The 24,879-nt window shown below is 42.8% G+C and overlaps 1 protein-coding gene across 3 annotated transcripts; it reads left to right on the top strand.

Annotated features, from left to right (window-relative positions):
• Positions 1–688: 688 nt before the first annotated feature.
• On the top strand, positions 689–20,790 carry LYAR (Ly1 antibody reactive). Of its 3 annotated transcripts, none has more exons than XM_063107944.1 (9): positions 689–708; positions 6,398–6,572; positions 7,827–7,941; positions 13,264–13,371; positions 13,483–13,566; positions 16,471–16,909; positions 17,251–17,337; positions 18,281–18,366; positions 19,122–20,790. In XM_063107944.1, exons 2-9 carry the CDS (start codon positions 6,451–6,453, stop codon positions 19,254–19,256), a joined length of 1,176 nt encoding a protein of 391 aa, XP_062964014.1. In that variant the 5' UTR covers positions 689–708; positions 6,398–6,450; the 3' UTR covers positions 19,257–20,790. The 3 variants fall into 3 exon arrangements, with proteins under 3 accessions (XP_062964014.1, XP_062964013.1, XP_062964015.1); XM_063107943.1 differs by lacking the exon at positions 689–708 and adding an exon at positions 721–842; XM_063107945.1 differs by lacking the exons at positions 689–708; positions 6,398–6,572; positions 7,827–7,941 and adding an exon at positions 721–842.
• Positions 20,791–24,879: the final 4,089 nt, after the last annotated feature.

Genomic DNA, 24,879 nt, shown 5'->3' on the forward strand with positions numbered 1-24,879 from the left:
ACCAACTCATGACATCCTACAAGGTCCCGACGAAGGAGATGGTTCTACAGAAGCGGACCTGAGGTACAGAGAGGTCACACCGTCCCGAGGCGGAGCTCCGGAGGCTGAAGCACTTCACGGTGTGACGGAGGCGAACGGGAACCCGGAGAGGGGCAGCCCGAGGCGGGGAGGGGCGGGCGTGCTGCGGGCAAAGGCTGGGGACGAGCAGGAGGCTGAAGAGGACGCTGCTGGGGTTTCCAGGCCGAGGGAGCCGCACGCCGGAGCAGGCTCGGCTGCCAGGCCCGGGAGCTGTCCTTTGCGTCTGTCACCATCCGCTCCAGAGCCTGGCACACAGCAGGTGTTCGCTCATGCCCGCAGGAGCCGCCAGCTCTCCCTTTACCCTCGCAGTGCCCGGGGATGCGCGGGAGGCGGCGGGTCCATGCCCCGCCCGGCCACCCTCGGGCGCCCGGCCTCCCCTCCGGGGGGCTCCCACCTACGCCGGCCCCGCACGCCCTCGCGAGGCCGGCTTCCAGGCCCGGTGGCCCTCTTACCCTCCGAGGCCGCTCCGTGCCCCCCGCCGCCTCCTCTCCACCTGCCACCTCCCTCACCGCCGCTGGCCGGGACCCGCCTGCTGCGGAACCATCCCGACAACGCCCCGTCGGCCCGCCGGACCCGTCCTCGGCTTCCGGTGGCGTCACTTCCTTCGGAGGTTGTGGGCGCGGTGCGCAGGTGCGCGGGCGGCTGAGGCGTGAATTCTGCGCGGAGAAGCTCGGGAGGAAGGTGGCGGTTACGCTGGGAGGGTGGCAGCGGTTCCACGTGCTTCCCGCGGCCGGTTGAAACCGTTGGCTGGCGCTGGCTGGGAGGTGAGGGTCGGTGGCTCAGAGGTCCGACCCAGGAGGTTGGGGCTTAGAGGGTGGAGCGGGGAGAGGCGGTTTGGCCGGTGCCTGCGTTTCCAACGTTAGTCCTCTGGCTTACACACATGGAGGAAGGGGGAGATCCCTTCAGATCTTATTCATGCTCTGGGGAAGTAGAAAGAGTCCTGGGCTTAGGGTGACCCCTCGTCCCTATTTTAAAACTGGGAGTCATGCGTCCCGGGAACCCCCTCGGGCCTGGCCAAGCCGGGAAGGTTGGTCACCAGCAGACGGGGCTTCAGGCCTGCTGCGTGTTGGGCACAAGGCTCTTCTCTGAGTCTTGGGAAGCTCGGTGACTACGGAGGATGCCTTCGGGTGCAGTGGTCAAGAGCACGGGCTCAGGACCAGGATGACTGCGTGTGAATCCGAGTTGCTACTAACTGGATGTGTGATCTGGTGCAAGTTCCTTGACCTCTTTTGCCTCAGTTTCCTTATCAGTGAAAAGGAAATAATAAAGAACCTAACTCAGGACTGAAGTGAGGATTACGCGAGTGGAAACGTGTTAACCATAGTAGGTGCTCAGTAAGTGTCAGGGTTTTTTGCAGCACCTTCCTTTGAGGAGAGAGGAAGGGGAATGAGGTGAGGTGTGTCTTTACAAGCCTGACTTTCCTGCAAAGAGAGCTCACTTGGGACTTGATCACATCGTGCCCAGACTCCCAGTGTCTAGCGTAATGCCTGATACATGGTAGTTGTTCGGGTGAAGGAATGCTGTTTAAAACTATGCTGGTGATGTAGTGAGTGGGTTGGTGGGGATGAGGGGTCTGGAAGTGGGAGGCAGAGAGACATGGCTTAACTTCTCTGAGCCTGTTTGCTCATCTGTTAAGTGGAGATAGATACACCTACTTCCTGGACCAAGGACCTAGGGAGAGGTCCTCTCTGTGAATGCACATTGAAACTCTTTGTCAGCCCCCACATTCAAAGGTTTAGGGAGGATGATGGACAGAGTGTACTTGTCTGTACTCTCCTACCATGCCCATGGTTTCTGGGAATTCTACGTCTGGGAGAGGCTTGGGTCTAATATAGTTAGCTCAACCTCTTGTTTATTAACAAATGACAGAACTTGAAGTTTAAAGGCGGCAGTGGCTTGCTCGAGGTCACAGTGCTCATTGGGGTTGCCACATGCTGGGGTTGCCAGCCTGGCCCCTGTGGTGAGCTGTTTCAGTGGTGGTGGTGGTTGTAGTGATGGGGTTTAGATCTGTGTGTGTTTGTGTGAGAGAATGTTTTAAAAATAGTGAATATTTTTGTAAAAAAAAAAAAAAATAGACAATACAAAAATTTAGAGGGAGGAAGCCGAAAAAATCACTCCAAATCCCAATCCCAGAACCAAACCTAAGGCGTGTTATCAGGGAACAGGGTGGTGGAGTAGGCATTCATGAGGTGAGGATCCAGAGGAGTATGGAGATAGATGGGTTGAGGGTCATATTTAAAGGAGCATGGGTTTAGGAGGGGACAGGTGCAACAGCATTGATGTGCAAGTTAACAGGGAAACCTTTCTACAGTTGGGTAAGGATGAAGCTTTCACATCTGGTATCTTATTTAACTTTTCACACAATGTTTTGAGATAGATATTAGACTCAATTTACAGGTAACAGATCCTGGGAAGTTAAGGTGTCTTGAGGTCATTTAGTTTTAATGACCTTTGGCATTGGTGTCTGAGTCCCTCACTAGTTCGCAGCCCCTCACTGACCACTGGCTGCTTCCCATCATCTCAACATTGCTGTCCAAAACCTGACAGTCTTCTCTGTGACATGGGTGATCTTGCCTTGTGTGGGCTGGCTTAGACTTAGGATCCTACTATTTATAAATGGAAGGTTGTCTTGTAGAGCCTTTAAATTTTTTTTTCTGTAATGAAGATTTCAGGGTCCCAGAGGCCGAGTAATGGCCAAGCAAATGGCAAAGGCTATGACAGTTCAAGATAAAGGCAGAACAGGAGTTTGGTCTTGTTGCCTGTCCTTTCAGGGCACCTCTGTCACTTATTTTCACTTAGGGCACATCATTTAACCTACTGTGCATTGGTTTCTCATGCAGATGGTGCTGTAATCATAGTTGTCCTGGAAGTGTTGGGTGCAGTTGTGATCATAAATGTGAGATAGTTTTGTAGAGAGCTAGTGATCACATGTCCTCTCATTCTGGCCCTCGTCTTCTTTTTCTCGGGTTTGGCATGTGATGAGAGCTCAGTAAATTGACCAGACAGAGAAATAGCCAGAAGCACACACAGACGACATGGTATACTTTGAGTGAGGCCACCCAGTGTATCTGGGTTACATAGCTCCTGCTGCACATGTAGCATTCGGTAAATGTCTGCTGAATAGAGTGAGGGTAACTTACCTGTGGGGGGGAACCGGAGTATGCCCTCAACTAGTCCAGGAGCACTGCTTCCTTCTTGCTCCTTTTTGACATGCCCCTATCTCTAGGAGATGCACGCAGAATCTTCATGGCTGTGTTGGTCCCCAGCATTAGGCACAAGGAGTGGGGGGCCAGGGTCTTCTTTAGGTCTAGCCCCATAAAAGTGCCATCTTTTTACACTTAGGGCTAAAAGTTTAAATATATCACATCTGAGCATGGTGGACATGGTATCCTAAAAGTCTTACTGCAGTTTTAAGCTTTTATAAATTCAGAAGCATAAATGTTATAAGCTTAACAAAAATATTACTTGAAAGTTTACTTAAATTTCTTTCACACTTATCCAGTCTCATGTAATTTGAATAACACAGTTTTACTTCTTTGTTTTAGGCAACATATACTATATTCAATTAGAGGGATAAATTTTCATATGATGCCTTCTAATAGGTTTGTAGCATTTACACTTAGAGATTGTTAAGCCTGCACTAAGACTTGGGACACCTTGTCTGCTGCACAGCGAAGCTGGTTTTGAAGGTTTTGAGCTTACTGTTCTTTGCAGTCCAAGCGTTTACATCATAAATAAAAAATGTATTTTCCCTGGGGCTAGGTTGGGTGTGAGACATAATCAAGGAAGCTTTGAGGCTGGTGCTGGGGTGCTCTGAGGGCTCTGAATAAGGGCAAGGTAAGCTCCTTACAGACCTTATCTCATTAACCTAGCAGGTGGGCAAACTGTGCCATTTCAAATCAAGTGTAGAAATCCAGAGGAAGCAGGAAGAGACTGAGTTCTGACTCACTGTGCAATCTACCCATTGTGCCTTAAAAAAGTAAACAAGACCAAATGAAAATGGTTGGAGAGCTATTTTTCAGATGGACATGTGATCACATTCTAATCCTCTCCTGAATTGATGTGTACACGGGGTGTGGCTTATTTCCAGAGGGATAATGTGTTTTGCCTGAGCATCTTTTTGTCAACATTACTGGCTTCTTTCAGTCAGTATATTTTGTTTCCAGCTGTCCTCTCTAGGCCTTTAATTCCTGACCTTCCACGACAGGTGGTTCAGTGGGGAGTCTCCCAATTGGATCTTAAGGCTCACTGAAACCTTTCTCCCCTCCCTTCTCCCCCTTGAACAAGAAATAGAATAGTCCTTAGCAATAAAAGTTGGAAAGCTCTAAGCCATATCTAAGTTTGAGGTGATGTTTTTTTTTTTTTTTAGTGGCTGGCTGGTACAGGGATCTCAACTCTTGACCTTGTTTTTATAACACCACGCTCTAACTAACCGAGTTAACTGGTCAACACTGTGAATGTTTTTCATGTTATATCTCCTTATGAAAGTACTTTAAAATTTTTAGATGATAATTTGGCTTTTTCCAGCGGTTTCTTCCTTGTGCATACGATGGTAGTCCATTTCTTGGTGACTAATGAATGATTTTACTCTTGCTTTTACTCAAAAGTTCACTTCTAAACTATTTGGTAATGTGGTATGGGCTCTTATTCCACCCTTTGCTGTCCCTTGTGAGGCAGAATGGCTGCTCCTGTTGCCTAACATTTATTGAGTATCCATCTGCCTTGTAAAGAATGGTTAGCTTTGAGGGAGCTGGGTCATCATGGTAAACCTGATCTCAACTTCCAGAAGCTTGTGACTATATCACAGATCCTTACAGTAACCAGCTGAGAAGATGATAGTTGTCACAGACTACCCCAGGGGAGCCCTGATCCTTGCTTAGGGGTGACTTCACCAGTGGCGACCTGGAACGTGTTGGTGGAAGAGAGATGGTGATGATATGCATGAGAATTCTCTGCAAACCAGGGCTAGCTCATTTGTGCTGAAGGATTCTTTTTTTTTTTTTTTTTTTCCATTTTGGTGAAGGAGTCTTTTGTTTTGTTTTGTTTTGGCAGCTGGCTGGCTCAGGGATCCGAACCCTTGACCTTGGTGTTGCAACACTGCACTCTAACCACCTGAGCTCACCGGCCAGCCCTGTTCTGAAGGGTTCTTGAATGAAGTCTTATTCTGAAGCAGATCCATGAAGTCTACTTGATCCTTACCTTCATTTTCATAATGAGAAAGAAAGTGCTGGGTTAAACAGTTCTCAATATTTTTGCTGTGAAAATTTCTTGTAATGTAAAACGACAATGCTCTTTTAAAATCTAGTGATTAAACATTTATATAAACATGGAAAGTTATTAGGACATCTGTAATACTTTTAGATAAATTTGTGTTTTGTTGAGCACAGTAGCATCTCCATGAAAATTTTAAGTGGTGGTTATGTATATGTGCAGTCATAGTTCATGTTGGGGCAGTACTTGGGACACCTGGGACAGCTGGATTTGTAAAACCCTCCAGTAATGACTATGTGGATGTTTTTAGTGCCTACAGAAATTGGTTTTAGGCCTCTTCTCCACTTTCTAAACCTTCCTTAATTTTCCCCACAGTATGTTCTTAATAGTATTTGGGGACCTGAAATAGTTTGCAGTGCACACCTAAATTACAATGCTTTTTGTAAGTTTCCTTTTACATATTTATGTATCTTGAGAAAAAGAGCATGCACTTAAAGTTATTAGAGAAAGTGAGATATATCACTTAACACCCCAAAAGCTCATCATCTCTAGAGCCAATCTGCCAGGTTTAAATCCTGGTTTTATTCTGCTCATCCTTGGGTGAGTTACTTAATATCTCTGTACCTCAATTACCTCATATAAATTTTGAACAATTAACAGTCCTTCCTTCATAGGGTTGCTGTGAGCACTAAATAAGTTAATACATGTAAAGCTCTTAGACTAGTGGCTGGCATGTGGTGAGCACACACTCAACAAATGTTAGCCATTATCATTGTTTTTTTTTTTTTTTTTTTCATTCTTTCGTGACCGGCACTCAGCCAGTAGTGCACCGGTCATTCCTATATAGGATCCGAACCCGCGGCGGGCGCCGCGCTCCCAGCGCAGCACTCTACCGAGTGCGCCACGGGCTCGGCCCTTTAGCCATTATCATTGTTAATGATAGTTTTATTTGCACGGGTGATAGAGTTTTATGTAGATTGCTAATCAGCTTAGATTCCGTTATTTTCATGTGAAATTATATTTGAAAAGTTAGCTGTATGAATTATTTACCAGCAATAGAAGTTTCAGTTTACAATTATAATTATCTTTTTTTTTTTTTTTTTTTTAGGATAAGACTTAAAACCTATCTTGGATAGAGAATATCTAATCATTTGGCTAAAAATGGTATTTTTTACATGCAATGCATGTGGTGAATCAGTGAAGAAAGTACAGGTGGAAAAGCACCTGACTGTTTGCAGAAACTGTGAATGCCTTTCTTGCATTGACTGTGGTAAAGATTTCTGGTAAGTTCTGCATAATTCATCTGGATCCATAGTAAAAGTCCAGACCAGTTTTGGAATCTGTGGACCCACAAAGCTTGGGAAAATAGAGTAAATTTTGAGGAAATAAATTAAGAAAAAGAAACTGTAGGGTTCATTGATTAAAACTGGTGTGATTCTGTAAAAAAGTGCTTTACAGAACGATTTCCTTTTTAAAGATGTTTTAAAGACTAAGGGAAGGAGAATTACGGCAGTTAGAGTATTGGGTCATCCAGTAGCTTGTTTGTCATCTTGTTGCCACCTTTATGAGGCCCAGGGAGGGCTGCTCGGAGTAAGGCTTCAAGGGCCTTGTAGCCCATTTTGTAAGACCAGGATGTTGCATGCCCTTCACACTGAAGAAATGGACATAAAAACCAGAAGAGAAATTTGTGAATTCCCAGTGGAGGAGGGGAGATGTCTGGTAGCAGAGGAGATGGGGTCCTCCCTGGAAAATCAGAGGTGCTGGTGGAAGTGAGGCTCCTGGCCCCATGAGTGTGTCAGGAGACACTTCCACTGAAGAGGTCTCTGTAAAGGTGAAGGATTGGGGGGAGGGGCAGAACAGATCCCGATTTGCTTATACATACTTTCTTAAGGTGCATCTTTTATAGAGGGTTAACTCTTCAGTTTTATCGATTCTCCTTCAGCTTCAGAGAGTTCAGTTGAAAAGGTGGCTTACAGTTGCATGTGCCCCAACTTCCTTGGTGGTATTTGGGTGGTATTTGCTAATAGTCTATTTTAATTTTATTCTAGAGTAGTGATTTTTTGGAAACTGCTAACCTCTTTGTTCAGACCTAATCCTAGAATATAAAAGTATAAAACAAGTGAAAACTGGGTTGTTTCCAGAGCTCATTATTGATTGCCTGTTTTATTATCTGGAAGTCATTCAGATTTTTGTAATCCAGAATAAAACCACCCCATCGTGGAGATTTTTTAATGCAGTATATATTCACTTATGACTTAAACCAAATAGGACAAAGCAGTATTTTTTTTAAGGTGTTTGTATATAAAAATGGGTGAAAAGTTTGGTGGTTTTTTTATGGAAGAGTTTGGAGGGAGGAAAATGTGGTTATGACCAAGAGGTTATAAACATAATCAGTGAAATAGATGGGGTACGTGTGCAGTGGACAGATGTGAAAACATACAGTGGGGACTGCAGAAGTTAGGAGCAGCCTGCTGGCATTAGACAGAGCCTCCAACTTGGGTATTAATCTAATTGTGGAACTTTTGATCACTTTAAAGGGGCAACGATTATAAAAACCACGTGAAATGCATAAGTGAAGATCAGAAGTATGGTGGCAAAAGCTATGAGGGTAAAACCCACAAAGGCGATATTAAACAGCAGGCATGGATTCAGGTAATGTCTTCCTGATTCATTTAGTGGCTTCATCTGGCACCTTCCATGTTCTTTGGAAGCCTTTAAGATACTAAGTGTGTCATCCCTGCAGACAAGCCCTGGAAACATTATATCTTAGGGTAGATTGAGGTTGAACAAAACTTTTTGAAAAAGAGTTCTTTATTTTTGTATCAGTGCAACTGCACTGCATTTATGTCTTTAATCCAGGTGTTTTGCAGATTTTTCTCAAAAATATTTTACATTTCTCACTAGCTGTCCTTTGGCTACAAAACTGAATGAGAGCTTCCTAGTCTTTCTCTGCTTCTATTAATAATGTAACTTTTGTAATTCAAACCATAATCTTATGTATGTATATGTTCAGACACTTCACAGATGAAGTATGTCTTTCAGTCATCAGATTTGGGCAAAATAAAGCCATTTTAATAATCGTAAGGAATGTTCAACTCAACAAATAAAATGAAAACATGTACAATGAAAATGGCAAAAGCAATAAAATCCTTAATTCACAGAGAAGGATGACTTCCAGAATGTTGCTGACCATTTAAAGAATAGATAGCAGGAGGAAGGATTTAGACGGACAGGTGGGAGAATGAAAAGACAAATGTCATCTGTGGAAATTCTGTATTTTCCTAAAAACTAAATAAATAATAGTTACTCCATTTTATGATGGCATTTAAATGTGAATTTTCTGATACTGACTACCTTACTAAATTAGCATACTCCTATGAGGGCAATTCTGTTCACAGAGGACTTAGAAAGTCGGCCCAGTGCAGATTGAGAAGTTTATCATAACTAAGATATTGAGGCTGGTGGCCATCAGCCCCACTTTTGGGCATTCTGTCTACAGTGCTTGCTAAGAACCAGATGACATGCCTAGCCTCCTGAGGTGGAGGTATCAGGGTGTATGAGTTCCATCTCTGTTGTCATCACACTCAAATTAAATCTTCTAAAGCAGGGGTCAGCAAACTCTGGCCCATCGGCCAAATCTGGCAAGCCACCTCTTTGTAAATAAAGTTTTATTGGAACACAGCCATGCCCATTTGTTTATGTGTTGTCTTTGGCTGCTTTAGCACTATAAGGGCAGTGTTGAGTGGTTGTAACAGAAACCTGCAAAGCCTGAAACATTTACTGTCTGTCCCTTTGCTGACCCTTGCTCTAAACTGTCAGGCTTCAGCAGCCCTGTCACTGTGTTATACATGAAGAACCTTACTTCCCATTCTGTCCCAGTCCCCTTGTCCCCTTCCGTCTGATTTCTCCTTAACTCCTTAGCTGAATTGTTAAGAGATGGAGAGGAGAAAATGTGATGCGCTGGGAGAATAAACTGGGCCACTCTGTGGCCCTTCTGACAGACATGGATTTGGGGGTTTTGTTTTTTTCATCAATCTTAAACTCCTCATTTTAAAAAATGAAATTAAGGAATCCTGTCAGGAGGGTCACTGTTCTCCAAAAGCTTTTTTATTAGTAGATTGGGTATTCTGAAATCATTAATATTATAAAGGGCTCAGAATATTGATCCTTGAGGGGACCTTTTCTTCTTTTAAAATAAGACTTCCATTTTGCTTTCGTCTTCATCTTGCCTCTTTGTTCTACTACCCTACAATTCCAGAAACTTGCTCTCTTAAAAGTCACCTTGGATCTCACCCCCATCTGCCATATTCCATACTTGGGGCTGGCTCCTGTCAGACCTCGCCCATTTTATCTTGTAACTTTATCATTTTAATAAAATATAGGCAGACATTATTTAGTAAAAAACCACTCAAGTAATACAGAAAAAATACGCAGAAGAAAGCAGCACATGATCCCAAAACCAACCAGCCAGAAGAGACCAGTGTGAATGTTTGCTGATGTTCAGTGTAATAACACCAAGGTCAAGGGTTCAGATCCCCATGCCTGCCAGCATCCTTCCAGATGTCTCTGGGCTTGCACACAGACTGTGGATAGATGGATCAGGACAGATGTCTGACTTAAATGGGTCACAGTGTTTTCCTCCAAACTTTGTTGCCAGCGCCCTGTTCTCTCTGACACTGCTGGCTGCTGCAGTGAGGGCGAGGCCAGCCTGATCTTCTCCTTGTTCATGTTGTCTTGTTTCTTGAGTTATGTTTTTCTGCCTGTGTGCCTGAAGCACCCTTGTCTTAGTGTCCTGTATCAGTTTTTTTCTGGTCTGTTTATGTATAGATTCACTTCTTTCCTAATGCAGGGACATTTTCCTGCATATTTGTTTAGCTCCATCATTTATCCTTTCGTTGGCTCATTGGTGACCATCGTTCCAGTCTACTGTCATCTTCCTAACCTTGATAATTATTTTTTTTTCCTCTTCCTTCCCTGGGATTGCCAGAAGCATTTTCTCTAGGTCCCTATTTTTAAATTTTCATTTCTGTCCTGTTTTCACTATTTCAAATTTACGAGATCTTAATGCTTGTTGTCTTGTTTTCAATATATATCCCGGTCCATGCAATATCCCATCTTTGTCTGATTCTTTTGATTACGTTCAGTTTATTTATATATTTTTTTCTTGTGGTAAAATATACATGACATAAAATTTGCCATTTTAACCGTTTTTGAGTATCAGATTAAGTACATTCACTTTGTTCTGCAGCTGTCCCCACCGTGTATCTCCAGACCTTTCTTATGTTCCCAAACTGAACCTCTGTACCTGTTAGACCCTCACTGCCCATCCCTCCCTCCCTCTAGCCCCTGGCAAACACAATTCTACTTTTTATCTCTGTGAATTTGAGTACACTAATTGCCCCATATAAGTGAAATCAAACAATATTTGTCCTTTTGTGATGCATTTTTTTCACTTAACATAATGTCTTCAAGGTCCACCCATATTGTGGCGTGTGTCAGAATTTCTTTTTGAGGGTGAAAATAATCCAAATGTGTATATATCACATTTTGCTTACCATTCATCCCCGGACAGACACTGGGTTGCTTTCACCTCTTGGCCGTGTAAATAATGCTGCTATGAACATGGGGGTGCAAATATCTGTTTGAGTCCCTGCTTTCAGTTCTTTTGGGCATATGCCCAGAAGTGGATTACATGGTCATTCTATTTTGAATTTTTTGAGGAACCTCTGTACTGTTTTCTATAGCAGTTACACTGTTTTACATTCCCACCAACAAACGTTCTAATTTCTCTACCTCCTCGCCAGCACTTCTTTTTTTTTTGACAATAGTCACCCTAATGGATATGAAATGGCATCTCATTACAGTGTTGATTTGCATTTCCCTAATGATTAGTGATACTGAGCATCTTTTCATGTGTTTATTGGACATTTGTATATTTTCTTTGGAGAAATGTCTGTTTAAGTCCTTTGCCCATTTTCTAATCAGATTGATTGTTTTTATGTTGTTGAGTTGTAATAGCTCTTCATATATTTTGGATGTTAACCCTTATCAGATGTGATTTGCAAATATTTTCTCCCATTCCATAGGTTTCCTTTTCACTCTGTTGATAGTGTCCTGTGATGTACAAAAGTTTTAAATTTTGATGTAGGCCAATTAATTTTTTTATTTTGTTACCTGTGCTTTTGATGTTATATCCAAGAAATCATTGCCAAATCCAGTGTCATTAAGCTTTTCCCCTATGGTGTCTTCTAAGAGTTTATCGTTTTCCTCTTTCAGTTTAGGTCTTTGAATAGCCAAGAGTTGGAATCAACCTAAATGTCCATTGACAGATAACTGAATAAGGAAAATGTAGTATATATGCGCAATGGAATACTACTCTACCATAAAAAAGAATGAAATTCTGCCATTTGCAGCAAGTTGGATGAACTTAGAGAAAATTATGTTAGGTGAAATGAGCCAGGCACAGAAAGAGAAATACAGCATGTCCTCACTCATAAGTGGGAGCTAAAATAAAGAAAGAAAAGAAAGGAAAAGAAAGAAAGAAGCAATCATAGTAATACATTAAACTTTCAAAAAAAAAGCCAAACTGTGGTTATTAGAGGTGGGGGGGGAGGAGGGGGGTTGGTGAGAGACTAGTTAAGGATCACAAAGATTATGTTTTGTAAAGATGAGTGTACTGATTATCCTGATTTGATCACCATATATTGTACACATGTATTGATATTTGATTCTGTACCCCACAAATATATAAAATCAACAACAAAAAAAATAAAAACCTGGAAGGTAAAGAAAAATTTTAGGTTTTTAATCCATGTTAAATTAATTTTTGTATATGGTGTAAGGTAAGAGGCCAGCTTTACTTTTTTGCATGTGGATATCCTAGCTTTCCCAGCACCATTTGTTAAACAGACTGTCTTTTCTCCATTGAATAGTCTTGGCACCCTTGTCGGAAATCATTTGACCGGATATATGAGGGTTTATTTCTCAGTTCTGTTTGTCTATATGTCTGTCTTCATGCCAGCACCACACTGTTTTGATTACTGTAGCTTTGTAGTAAGTTTTGAAATTAGAAAGTATGAGACTTTCATGTTGGCCGTTAGTTCAGTTGGTTAGAAGTCAGTATTATAACACCAAGGTCAAGGGTGCCTGCCAGCCACCAAAAAAAAAAAAAGGAAAGAAAAGAAAGTATGAGACTCCGACTTTGTTTTTCTTTTACATGATTGCTTTGGCTATTTGGTGTCTCTTGAGATTCCATGTGAATTTTAGGATGGATTTTTCTGTTTCTGTGGGGGAAATACACACACACACACACACACACACACACACACATTGGATTTTGATAGGAATTGCATTAAATATGTAGATCAGTTTGGGTAGTACTGACATTTTAACAATATTAAATTATAAAGTCTTCCAGTCTGTGAACACAGAATGTCTTTCCATTTATTTGTTTCTTCTTTAATTTCTTTCAGAAATGTTTTGTGGTTTTCGGTATAAAAGTTTTTCACCTCTTTGGTTAAGTTTATTCCTAACTATTCTATCCTTTTTGATGTTGCTGCAAGTGGAATTTTTTTTTTTTTTTTTAATTTCTTTTTTGGGTTGTTCATTTTTAGTGTGTTCTTAGAAATGCAACTTGATTTTGAGTGTTGATTTTGTAATTTGCAGTTTGATTAAATTTATTTATGCGAGCAGTTTTTTGTGTGTAGTCTTCAGGGTTTTCTGCATATAAGACCCTGTCATCTGTGAAAAGAGATAATTTTACCTTGTTCTTTCCAATTAGGATGACTTTTATTTCTTCTTTCCTAACTGCTCGGGCTAGGACTCCAATACATTGTTGAATAGAAGTTAATCTGTATTTTTAAGCATGAACGTAAATACCAAATCTGGGCTTAAAATATGAACCTTTTGGCCACGGCAAGGACTTTTTAAAAGTTTTTTAAAGTCAGTTTATTGTTCTATCTTTCTTTTTGGTAGAAAATAAATGAATTAATGAAGAGACCCAGTGTCAGTCCCAAAGTGAGAGAACTTTTGGAGCAAATTAGTGCTTTTGACAATGTTCCCAGGAAGAAGGTGAAATTTCAGGTATGGATTTGATTGGCTTCCTTGAAGGGAGGGGCATGTGGCCATCGGTGACTGAGCTTGTGTACCTGGCAAAATGGCGTCAGCAGTTCTCTTTCTTCTTGTTCTCTACAGAATTGGATGAAGAACAGTTTAAAAGTTCATAATGAATCTGTTCTGGAGCAGGTGTGGAACATCTTCTCTGAAGCTTCCAGCAGTGTAAGTCAGATCTAGTTTTAGTTTGCAGTATGGCAGAAATATTTAGTAATAATGAGATGGGATATCTTATTTTTGGAGGTCAAGACAGCCTTCTTTTTCAGAGAGCCTCTTTGTGCCTTCATTTATGGGAAAGAATAAACTGAATGCACTGCAGAGAAGATATCCTTATTGTGCAGAGAAAGGTATTTAATCCCAATGTTTGATAATAGTACAGCTAATGTGGTGATTTGCTTAGAAGTCAGGCAGTGGGATGCCATTGGAAAGAACAGGAGCTGTGGATTTCTGACCAACCTTGTTTGAATCCCTGCATGCTGTTTGCCAAACGTTTGATCTTGGGCACGTTATTTAACTTCTTAGCCTCAGTTTCCTTATCTAAAAAATGTGGATAGTAATAGTCATTCATCTATTCAGTATTTACTGGGTGCCTGATTTGTGCCAGGCCCTGAACAAAAAATATAAAGGAACTCAGGTGGTGTTGGTGCTATGAAGAAAAATACAGCAGAGTGGGACATAGTGCCTGGGTGTTCCTTTAGATGAGGGTTGAGAGGGCCATAGAATCCTCCAGATATTGTAGTGTTGAGGTGGATGGGGATGGCCAGCACTTGATGGACGTCCAGCCAGCATGCAGCTCTTTCCTTCTGGTGGAGGGAGAATTCCTTTACAGTGATTAAATCAACTGCCTATTAATCAAAATGGTTTGGTAGTGAGAGGCCCCAAACATAGAACACACATTCAGAAAGTCCTGGTTTCATGTTTTGGCCATGTTGTTGGTTACATTGTTAATTTAAAATTTTTTCACATTAATTCAATCTCACTTTACTTCTATTTGGAGCCTATACCTTCTTTGGAGACTTATATCAGTGGTTTCAAAAAACAGTGAAGTTCTGACTGGTCAAGTTTTTTCCAGTTTTGCTTTTTGATGTTAACAACATACTAAAAATTAAAATAATCAGTGTACGGCTCATGGTACAAGTTGGGCTGTATTAGCTTTGGCTAGTTCCTGCTTTGCTCCTGCCCAGTGGCCCTTCCAGCACAGCCCTGGTGGCTGCAGTGCAAAGCAAGAGGACCTCCGTCCCTCAAACGTTCATCCTCCTGGAACTGCACCAAGCGGCAGGTCGGATGCTTTTCTGTTCTTCACTGCTGAAGCTCACCCTATCTACCCCATCGTAGTTAGCACAGGTCACTGTGGACGCAGCTGTACTTAGGCCAAAGCCCTGCCCTTGTGGAGCTGTGTTCTGGGGGAGACAGACAGTAATGGATATGGGTTCACAGTGTGATGTTGGGTCCTGATAAGTGCTGTGAAGAAACAGAAGGTGGTGGGGAGGGCTTCAGAGAGAAGGGGGCTCTGTTAGGGAAGAGTCAGTCAGGGTGTTGCTGAGGAGACCACATTTGAGGAGAGTGTGGAGTGAAGGAGAAAGAAGATGGAGAAGGGTTGGTTAACTCATTTATTGAGTGGCTGCTAGGTGAATGACTGGGTTGGCTCCCTCCCTCGCTCCCTCCCTGTGGCTGAGGATTTGGTTTGGAAGTAGCAGCAAGGCACCAGCTGGAGACTTGCTCTCAACTGGGTAGAGGAGAAGCTAAGGTCTCTGGCAGTCAGTGGTTATAATAGAAACAGAACTGTAGATGATGTGAAGTTTCTTTGTCCCTTCCTTCCTCCTAGGTCCATTTCTGAATTGGTGCTCTGCCTGTTTTCCCCACAAGCCTTGGCAACTTTATGCCTCTGAACTGCCACTGAGAAAACTTCAGCTATTTAGTTAAATGTCCGTTTCAGCCAGGGGTTGAGCATTAAGATCTGAGTTGTACACTAGTGAAAGCCAGTCCTTTATTCGATCTTGTTTTGGGGACAGCCGTTCCCTCCCTGTTAGCTATGGTCTCTCAAGGGAGGAAGATTGTAGGCAACTTGCCCTAGGTCATCTGGCTAGTAATTAGAAGGGATGGAACTTGAACACAGGCTGCAGATGCAGCAGTGTGGTGGTTTCTAGCCCCCCTGGAGCTGCTGCTGTTACCCTCTCCCAGCTGCTCCAGAGGCATTAGGGCTCCCAGAGCAATTCAGTAAATTACTCTTGAGAAGGGGGCTCAGAGTCCAGCAGGGAAAGGGACTGAGCTATGCTAATGTCACTGTTTTGAATAGGATCTATATGCCAATTTCAATAAGGTAATGCAGAAATGGAAAGTTTATCTTATTCCAGGGTACGTAGTCACTTAATTTTCTGTGGTTCCTTACTCGCCGTTCTTTACACTTACCCAGGTGTCCCTGACCATCATCTAAGGATAGCCATCTAATCTGAATAACGATGATAGTAATACCTTTGCCTAGTACTTGATAATTTACAAAACTCTTTATGTACATTGGGCTGGTTTATTGAGCACCTGCTGTGCTAAGCACATATCTTTTCTCATTTGTACAGCAACTGTGTAAGTTAGGTATTACTACCTTTCATTTTACAGATGAGGAAATAGGTTCAAAGTAGATAAATAACTTGCCCCGAGTCACCTGACTAGTAGTGAACAGAGCTGGAGCTTGAACCCAGGTCTGCAGACACATAAATCCAGTGGTTTCTACCATACTATGTACTCTTTTTTCATCTGAAAGAAAGGTGAACTGTGCACCAGAATTAAAGGTCTGGCATAAGTGACGTAAGGATTCTTCATCTATCCAGTAGAATGAAAATGTCTGTTCATAGAAGAGGGTGTGGAATGGGAGAAATTTTTTCCCATTTTGTATATTTACTGCTACATCTTAGGTATTGTCGGGGAGTGTGTCACAGTTAAAAAATGGTAAGTGGTAAAATCATTTTTCTTGAACAGTTTATTTAGTAGATGCATGAAATGATGTGAACAGCTGTGTTCAAACAGAATGAGTATTTACGTGTCTTTTTTTAATGTGTTTTGCTTAATGATAAGGAGCCAGTCAGTAAGGGGCAAGATCAACAGCCACTTGACCAAGTGGCAAATCTGTGTGTAGAAACCTCCACCAAGGATCCCTCCTCCAAAGCGAATGATGCCCCAAAAGGGCAAGCAGAGGTGAAAAAGAATAAAAGAGAAAGGAAGGAAGAACGGCAGAAGAATAGAAAAAGAGAAAAGAAAGAACTCAAATTAGAAAACCACCAAGAAAATTCAAAGAGTCAGAAGCCTAAGAAGCGCAAAGGGGGACAGGAGGCTGAACTTGCACCTGGAGGCGGGGAAGCCCCCGAGGCCAACGGCTCTGTGGGGAAGAAAAGCAGGAAGAAGAGGAGCAAGAGCCAGAGCGCAGTGGAGGCTGGGAGCGCGGGACCCAGGGAAGGCGCTGCCAAGGGAGAGGCAAAGACGGCTGCAGGAAGCAGCAAGCGGAAGCACTCGGAGGGTATGTGGCTGGCTTATGCTGGGACGTGTTCGGAGATGTCAAAGCTGTGAATTGGGGATATATATATATAAAACACTGTTAGGCCTTGCATTTTGAACCAAGTAAGGGAAAGAGCATAAGCTTTGCGGTCAGGCCAGCCTGGCTGGGCCCAGGCAAGTGACCTTGCCTCAGCTCCCCATTTCTTCATCTCCAACACAGAGGGGGCTGGAGCCCACGGTGCTGGCTTGCTTGGGGAATAAGTAAGATGATGTTTGTGACACGTGGAGCGTGAGTGAGGCTCTCGTTAAATGATAGCTGCTATCATAAATGCAAACTCTTTCTTTTTCTTTTGAAATATTTAGTTGAAACAGATTCTAAGAAGAAAAAGATGAAGTTCCCAGGACATTCTGAGGGTGGAGAACTGGAAGACCACGAGGCTCCTGCAAAAGGTATTGCTACCATCGTTTGTAAAGCACTGCCCCATTTAGGTTGGGGAAGGGGCTGAGAGATGCTCCTTTCCAGAGGAGGAGGTGGTAAACTGGGCACCTCTAGCAGCATCTTACTCTCCAGAGGTACGGATAAGAATTTAGAAGCAAAATCAGTTCTCTAGGGTGTGTGTGTCATAGTTACAGTGTCTCCGTCCCTCTGTCTTCAAGGAAAAAGGTAAAGCAGGCTGAATTGCAAATATGTGTTATCTTTGGGATTAAGAATGAACCCAGTATGGCTTTCCAGGATCCTGTTCCCCTCTTCCCTCCACCCCCGATTCTTGTGTCCTCTCATCATTTTCCTAGAAGTGCCCTCATTATTCACAACAGCTTTGCAAGGGAAGAGTTCAGGCTCCCCACAAGGCCTTTGCTGTTGGGTCAGGGCAGGGGGGCAGCCACCATTTTTTCTGTGGTGCTTGGCTGGAGTAGTGTGGTTGTTGTGTAAAAGTTTTCTGGGGAAAGTATGTCTACTCCCTCTAGGGAAGTCCCCTAGATGAGTTTTTCGTCCCCTGTATAGTAATTATTTGTGATTGTCCTCTCTCTTGTTCAAGATTAAGCTGCTTTTGCTCATCTTTGTCTTCCAAACTGTGCTTGGACAGCTCCATGATCTGTGGGTGCTTAGTAAATCTTTGTTGAGTTCATTAACTATTCACAGGAGTTTGTAGTGGCGATGGTACTTGTGATACTTACCCTGCTCACTGTAAGAACGAGTGCTTTGATGGGTAGTGAGTGCTTCTAGGCCACTGTGATTGGACAGATGAAGTGGCTGCTCCACAGTACTGTGGTGTCCTGCTTGTTGGAGGGTTAGTTCATTTCCCAGGAAGTAAATAGGTATTGCAGAAGTTGTTTCTTTACCTTTCTTGAAGTACAAAAAAACAAGTCTTACGTGTTCTTCTTTATATTGCAGGTAAATTCAACTGGAAAGGAACTATTAAAGCAATTCTGAAACAAGCCCCTGACAACGAAATAGCAATCAAAAAGCTAAGGAAAAAGGTATGGCATGTAACCAGACCCAAGCAGAACAGCTGTGGAGAATTTATTTTATTTTATTTTATTTTATTTATTTATTTTTTTAAAAAAGATGACCGGTAAGGGGATCTTAACCCTTGACTTGGTGTTGTCAGCACCACGCTCACCCAGTGAGCGAACTGGCCATCCCTATATGGGATCTGAACCTGTGGCCTTGGTGTTATCAGCACCACACTCTCCTGAGTGAGCCACGGGCCGGCCCCGAGAATTTATTTTAAAATGTACAATTTGTGTGTGTGTGTGTGCGTGTGCGTGTGCGTGTGCGTGTGCATGTGCGTGTGTGTGTGTGCGTGCGTGTATGTACACACCAGTGATTTTGGAACTGCTCCAGTAGCCCTTCAGGGTCTGTGGGGAGGGAGTTGGGCCAAATCCTGTCCCACAGCCTCAGCCAGGGCAGTGCCTAGGAGAGGCTTCATTTATTTGATTTTTATTATGTTGTTTCAAAATTACTGTTCTAGACATTTTTTCTCTCTTTTGCTTATTCCAGAGCAGTGGATTATTGTCTTTTGTTTCCTAACTTTTCTTTATCTCTGTACGACACACACATGTGCTCCTCTATGGGCAGCTGCGTGGCTTCACAAGCAGAGCACACCTGTGTAACCAGCACCTGGGTCTCTTTTATCTTTTACTGTTGGCCTACTCTGGGTTAAAGGAAGAACATTTTAAGGTAAATTTCTAGGACAAATACACCCCTTTGACGTTTATGTTTCTTTGTGAAGGTTTTAGCTCAGTATTACATAGTGACGAATGAACAGCACAGATCCGAAGAGGAACTCCTGGTCATCTTTAATAAGAAAATCAGCAAGAACCCCACCTTTAAATTATTAAAGGACAAAGTCAAGCTTTTAAAATGAACATTTCCGTATCTAAAAATCGAATCCATTTTGTTGACTTCTTCCTTTCACTGCTGTTTATAAAACGTGTAACGAGTTACAACTCCTCAAATTTTGTTTTCCAAAGCTGTATTTTTAAGTTAAGGAAAAATATATTTTTGGTAGAACTTTTATGAAAAAATAAATTATATTCTTGTCCAAGATCCTAAGTTTGTGGTAGCAAAAGTTATTGTACTTTAAAAAATACTTTTATGTGGGAAATTTTTAAAAATGTAGTAGAGTGACTAGTCAAAAAGTAATTCTTCCGTTGATCAGACTAAAAGTATTTTTAAGCATATCATTTTTATACATTTTAGAGAAGAGATTTTTTTGTGCTTTTATTTTTTGTGTTGTTAAAATGTGCAAGTGAATTGTTTGGTCCAGGAATGGTGGGGACAAAAGTCTTTTCTATGTGCTAATCCTCATTTACCCAGAAGTTGTGCTCTTTAGAGGGGGCTTCTCTGCAACAGTCTAGCCCATCCACACTGTGGCCTAGTCTGCCTTCAGCCACAGACAGACTTAGGAATGCGGCCTGTGTTGGGCAGCAGTAGGTACAGGGAAATAGCTCACGTGAGCCTGAGTCCGTTCTTTAGCTGATTGCTGCTCCAGTGCTCGGACTGGATTGAAACACTTTCAGAAATGGTCTTCCGAGTCCTAGTTTACTGTGCTGGAGGAAAGCTGTGTGCCACCTCTTTTTGATAGTTGAGTAGGTTTTACTCAAATCTTTTAAAAGCTGGTATTTCTAGTAAGAATCACCCCTCTGACCAGTATCATTCATACCTCATCCTGCAGGTGAAAGCAAGACTAGGCCATGGAACAAGTGTTAAAAGGATGAGGAGGGGGAGGAGTAGCAGGAGGAGGGTCCAGAGCTGGGAGGAGACCCTGCCTGCACCTCTGAGTGCCCGGGTGTGCCCAACAAGCCAGCTGAGCCAAGCAGCACTCTGTGTTCAGTTATGATTTGGGGAATGAACAGGACATAGGCTTGAGTCAGGTCCTGGCTCTGTCCCTTATTGGTTCACCTCTCTGAACCTCACTTTTTCCACCTGGAGAGTAGAACTAGTAAAGGGCCCCCTCGGGTTGTGAGTGAACGAACTAGTTCCTGTCAAGTGTACAGCACCATTCCTAACACCAAGTAGATAGATGCTTGCTCAGTGGCTGCTGTCACTACTGTTATTGTTCACAGTAACCATTTTTGAACCATGAGAAGCTTTAGACATTCCAGAAAGCAAAGGGAAACATGGGAAATGCAGCTTGACCTAGACCATATACCTAATTAGGGATGAAACCAGAACGCAGCTGGGACTCCCAAGTCCGGTACGTCTTCCTACTGCAGCGCTCCAGGGAGCAGAAGTGGACTCGCTGTGCCTCAGTGCGCGTGGGGAGACGCAGAGCTACCGTGAGGGTCACGTAATGATGGACAGGTTCTACAGTATTTCAAAATGTGTATTGGTTTTCATTTTTCTGTCAAAACTGTCAGTTTTACTGTGATGCCTTTGAGGCAAAGTTTGGCAAATGTGACAGAATTAAAATGTACACTCGATGCTACAGTTGCGTGCTCATTTCACCTTCCTTACCAGCTATTACCCAGGGTTCTGAAGAGGTGAACTCCTAGGCAGCATGGTGCAGAGACAGGGCTGCCTGCTGCTCAGAATTCTAGCAGAGTGTCCAGCCCGTTGGGCCTGGAGGAGATGGCCCCCGGTTCCCTCGAACTCTGTGAGGACGAAGAAGCAAGGTTAGCGACGGTGATCTTGATGGCCCGTGTCATGGAAGGGTCTCTGTATGGGACACTGTGCAGTTGGTGGCAGGAAGGGCTAACCAGGTGTGCGCTGGCCCCTGGGGGGTCTGGCCGCAAAACGTGATCCACAGGTCATTGCCAAGGTCCCTGCACAGAGGACCGCACTTTTTGGTTTTGGTAGTTGCCTTCCTGACTTGGACTTTTTTTTTTTTTTAATAAAGAAAACAAAATTTGTTACTTACAGTTTCTGAGGCTAGGAAGTCCAAAGTCCAGGGAATACAGTTGGTGAAGGTATTGGAGGTGGTGACAGTGATGGCAGGGTATCACATTGTGAAAATAGCAGAGCAGAGAGACCAGCAAAGAACCCTAACTTGGACTCTTAAACTCACCGGACATTGAAGCTCCAGAGGATTCTAGGAACTAATCTAATGATACTCCTGTGAGGCTTGACAGCTTCATTTTGTCTGAGTGTAAAGTTGAGTTCTACCATGTTCCACCTGTCCTTAGGCTGGTCCGTGGGCCTGGCACTCAGGCATCCCCACACCCTCCGGGGCTACCTTTTCACACACCATGGTTCTCTTATCTTGATGCCTTATTTTCTGGCATTCCTGGCATTTGTCAACTGTGTGTACTGGCCGTCTTCTGTTATGCTGTTAACAAGCAGGCTTTGGGAGAAGACAGGCTCTGCCAACCAACTTAATGTTGGGGACACAAGGCACTTATACCCTGGTGAGGACACAGGCTCAGGACAGAGTGGGAGCAAAGGAGTGCACCAGGGCTGCCCTCCTGCACCTGGCCGCGACAGCCAGCCTCGGCTGATGCAGAAGTCAGCAGGAACAGGTGATGGCAGAAGGGCATTTGTATGGGGAAAACTTAAAAACTGGGAAGTTATTCCTTTTCCCTTGGCAAAGTAAAATGATCCCTCTAAGGAACTGAGGCTTTTCCAGAACCCTGTTGCTAGTTCTCTGCTTAAACCAACCTTCTAGTGTGGTTAGGAGAACAAACTAATAAAAGTCAAGATGAGTAGTCAGCATTTTTATAGGTCTGCAGACTTTTATGAGTATCTTTGAAAAGCTCTCACATCATCCTTCTAAGCATCTCATGTTTCTTTCAGTGTTAAAACTTAAGCTGACCAGGTCCTATTAAACAATTTATTTTGATAATCTCACCAGCCTGAAATTGCTTCTCTTTTCCAAAATAGACTTCTAGGAATTAAAAAAAAAAAAAAAAAAAAAGCAGCAGCAGCAGTCTTTAGAATGCTTTTATATATAGCACTTTTAGTCAAATAGGGAAGTTTTAAGATATGAGTGGTTTCATCCAGTTGTTTCCATCAGTGAATGCTATTGATAGTACATCTTAGTTCTTTTTTGCACCATTGAAAACTGATCCTCCTGGCTGGTGTTATTCTTTTTTGTCTCAATGATGAACCTGGACTCCAGCATAAGTAGATAATTGTATGTTGTTGACTTTTACCTGGATACAGAACCAGGACACTAGCATTCTGAAGACTGACTCCTTCCCTTCTTGGAGGAAATTGGAGACCAATTATTATCCTAATCCAAGACTAGAGAAAAGGCACATTCTATAGATTTATCAGTACTTTGTGGTTACTGGATCTCAGAATATATTCAGCCTTTATCCCTTCTTCCAGTTATGCTTCCAAGAAATGGCTAAAAAGGACCTTCTAAATTTCTTTTTCTAGTGAGCCAAGAAAAGCATATTATATTTCTCATTTACTGGGTACAGTAAGTGTTACTTTATAGTGATTCCTCAATTACATGTGCGTAAGAGGTTGATTGTGTAGTTAATCCTTGTTCTTGTTCCTGTAAACTGGTTTTGGCAGAAGAGTTGGTACATATGAGAAAAATCACCCTTTTCAGTTTCAGAAGAGGAACTACTGATAGCATAGTAGTGTCTCATGTTGGGAAGTTGTCTTGTATGCACTGAGTTTTGCTTTTCCTTACAAACATGTTTGGTCCTGAGCCCTCTAGTACCCTCGGTGCCTGCGATTCTCACTAAGCCCTTCTGTCACTGAAACCATTCTAAGTCACAAGGACTAATGAATCATTCCAGACTGCCTACCCTGGGCTGGGTGCTATGCCAGGTACTTGGACACAGAGATCATCTTTTTCCTATTTCTGCCACTTCATCTACTCTCACCCAGACTCCAACTCCCACCCACGTGAGAGGCAGCATGAGGTGACGTGTTCTCAATAGGGGTCCATGTGCCAGAAGTGGACTTGAGGTTGAATCTGAGCTTTGTGTCTTAACCAGCCTAGGACCACTGCTTGAGCAGGTTATTTAGCTTCTCCGAACCTCAGGGTTTTTTGTCTCATACTGACTTTCTAGGGTTAGAGTGAAATTAAAATACTGTACACAAAGTGCCTGGCACATAGTATGTGTCCAAAAATATCTCTTCTTAAGGTACAAGAAGTGCACAGACTGTGCAGTGTCCACCATTGACTGTAGGGTGCACTGGCCCAAGGGAGAGGCTCTGACACCTTGCTTTCTCTTGCACGAAGCTCTCCAAATGACTGGACTGCAAAGAAGAACCAATGGGGTCAAACATGCAGTATGGCAGTGTGTTTCAATGAAGAAATCCACTTCAATTTTGAAGTGCCACTCTAGTCTACAGTTAATGTGTGACCATTTTTCAGGACAAAGACAGTTCTACAACTACCAAACAAACTTGTATGAGTTAATATTTTAATGTTAACTTTCCATTGAAGTATGACATACATATCAAAACATATAAAATGTAAGTGTATTGCTCAGTGAATTTTGCAAAGTGCACATACTTGTGTCACTACCATTAAAGCAAAGAAATAGACTAGCCCAAGGGTACCCATATCCTTAACTTCTGTCCACATGGATTAGTTTTGCGTGGTTTTGAACTTGACGTAAATGGAATCATACAGCATATACCCGTTTGTGTCTGGCTTCTTCCATTCAGTGTTCCATGAGATTCATCCGTGTTGCTTTGCATCAAGAGTTTATGCCCGCTTTATTGCTATACAGTATTTATCCATGCTACAGTTGCTGTAATGCTCAACTGTTTCCAGGGTGGCTGGATTTCTCAGCCAGTGAGCCAACCAGCCATCCCTATATAGGATCCGAACCCGTGGCCTTGGTGTTATCAGCACCGCACTCTTCAGAGTGAGCCACGGGCCAGCCCTTCCAGGGTGGCTGGATTTCTAATGAAATCGGCATCTTCTACACATCCCTTGCTGCATACTTTCTCATTGCTGCCAAGTATTTGCTTAGAAGTGGCATTGCCAAGTCATAGGGTATTATTTCAGCTTTCATAGATATGGCCAGTTTCCAGAGTGCTTTTTACCAGTTTACACTGCCACCTTAGTATATGAAAGTATATGAGTTTATTTTGCCCAAAAAATGTACTGAAATTTACTATTTCTCAAATTTCCATCTCTATCTCCTCAAAATAGCTCTGTTATTCAGCACTCTGAAGCAAAGACACTAGGGGTCACCACTAGATGATAAAACTGTGGAAAATAGTGTCTCCAAGTTTTCTCAGCAGATTTCAGTCCTGGGTGATGTTTACAGATAACACAGAAGAGCAATTTCCCCAGCTTAAAGAATGGCATCTACACCTGTCCTTTTCACATGTAAAGAAACTCAGGGTCTTGCTCAACTCCCTTATCATTAGAATTTTCTGATTCTATAATTTGGGTGTGGACCTTACTTCTGCCTGTCTGTCTTGGTTACAAAACAGGGAGGATTTCTGAGGGAAAAAACTGTCTGCACTGGTAAAAACAGAAGTTTCTTTGTTTTTGTTTGAGTGCAAATGCTACGTTAGCTTTTCTGTTATGGGATCTGGGGAAGCTTTAATTTATTCTCTTTGATACAAGT

Source organism: Cynocephalus volans, chromosome 9 (genome assembly GCF_027409185.1).
Source record: "Cynocephalus volans isolate mCynVol1 chromosome 9, mCynVol1.pri, whole genome shotgun sequence".
NCBI lineage: Eukaryota > Metazoa > Chordata > Mammalia > Dermoptera > Cynocephalidae > Cynocephalus > Cynocephalus volans.

Bases quoted from the DNA above. Each gene is read 5' to 3' on its own strand.
- LYAR (XM_063107944.1), top strand. From the start codon at position 6,451: ATGGTATTTTTTACATGCAATGCATGTGGTGAATCAGTGAAGAAAGTA. The intron at 13,372-13,482 runs GTATGGATTTGA...TGTTCTCTACAG, and splicing joins GGAAGAAGGTGAAATTTCAG to AATTGGATGAAGAACAGTTT. The intron at 13,567-16,470 runs GTAAGTCAGATC...CTTAATGATAAG, and splicing joins TCTCTGAAGCTTCCAGCAGT to GAGCCAGTCAGTAAGGGGCA.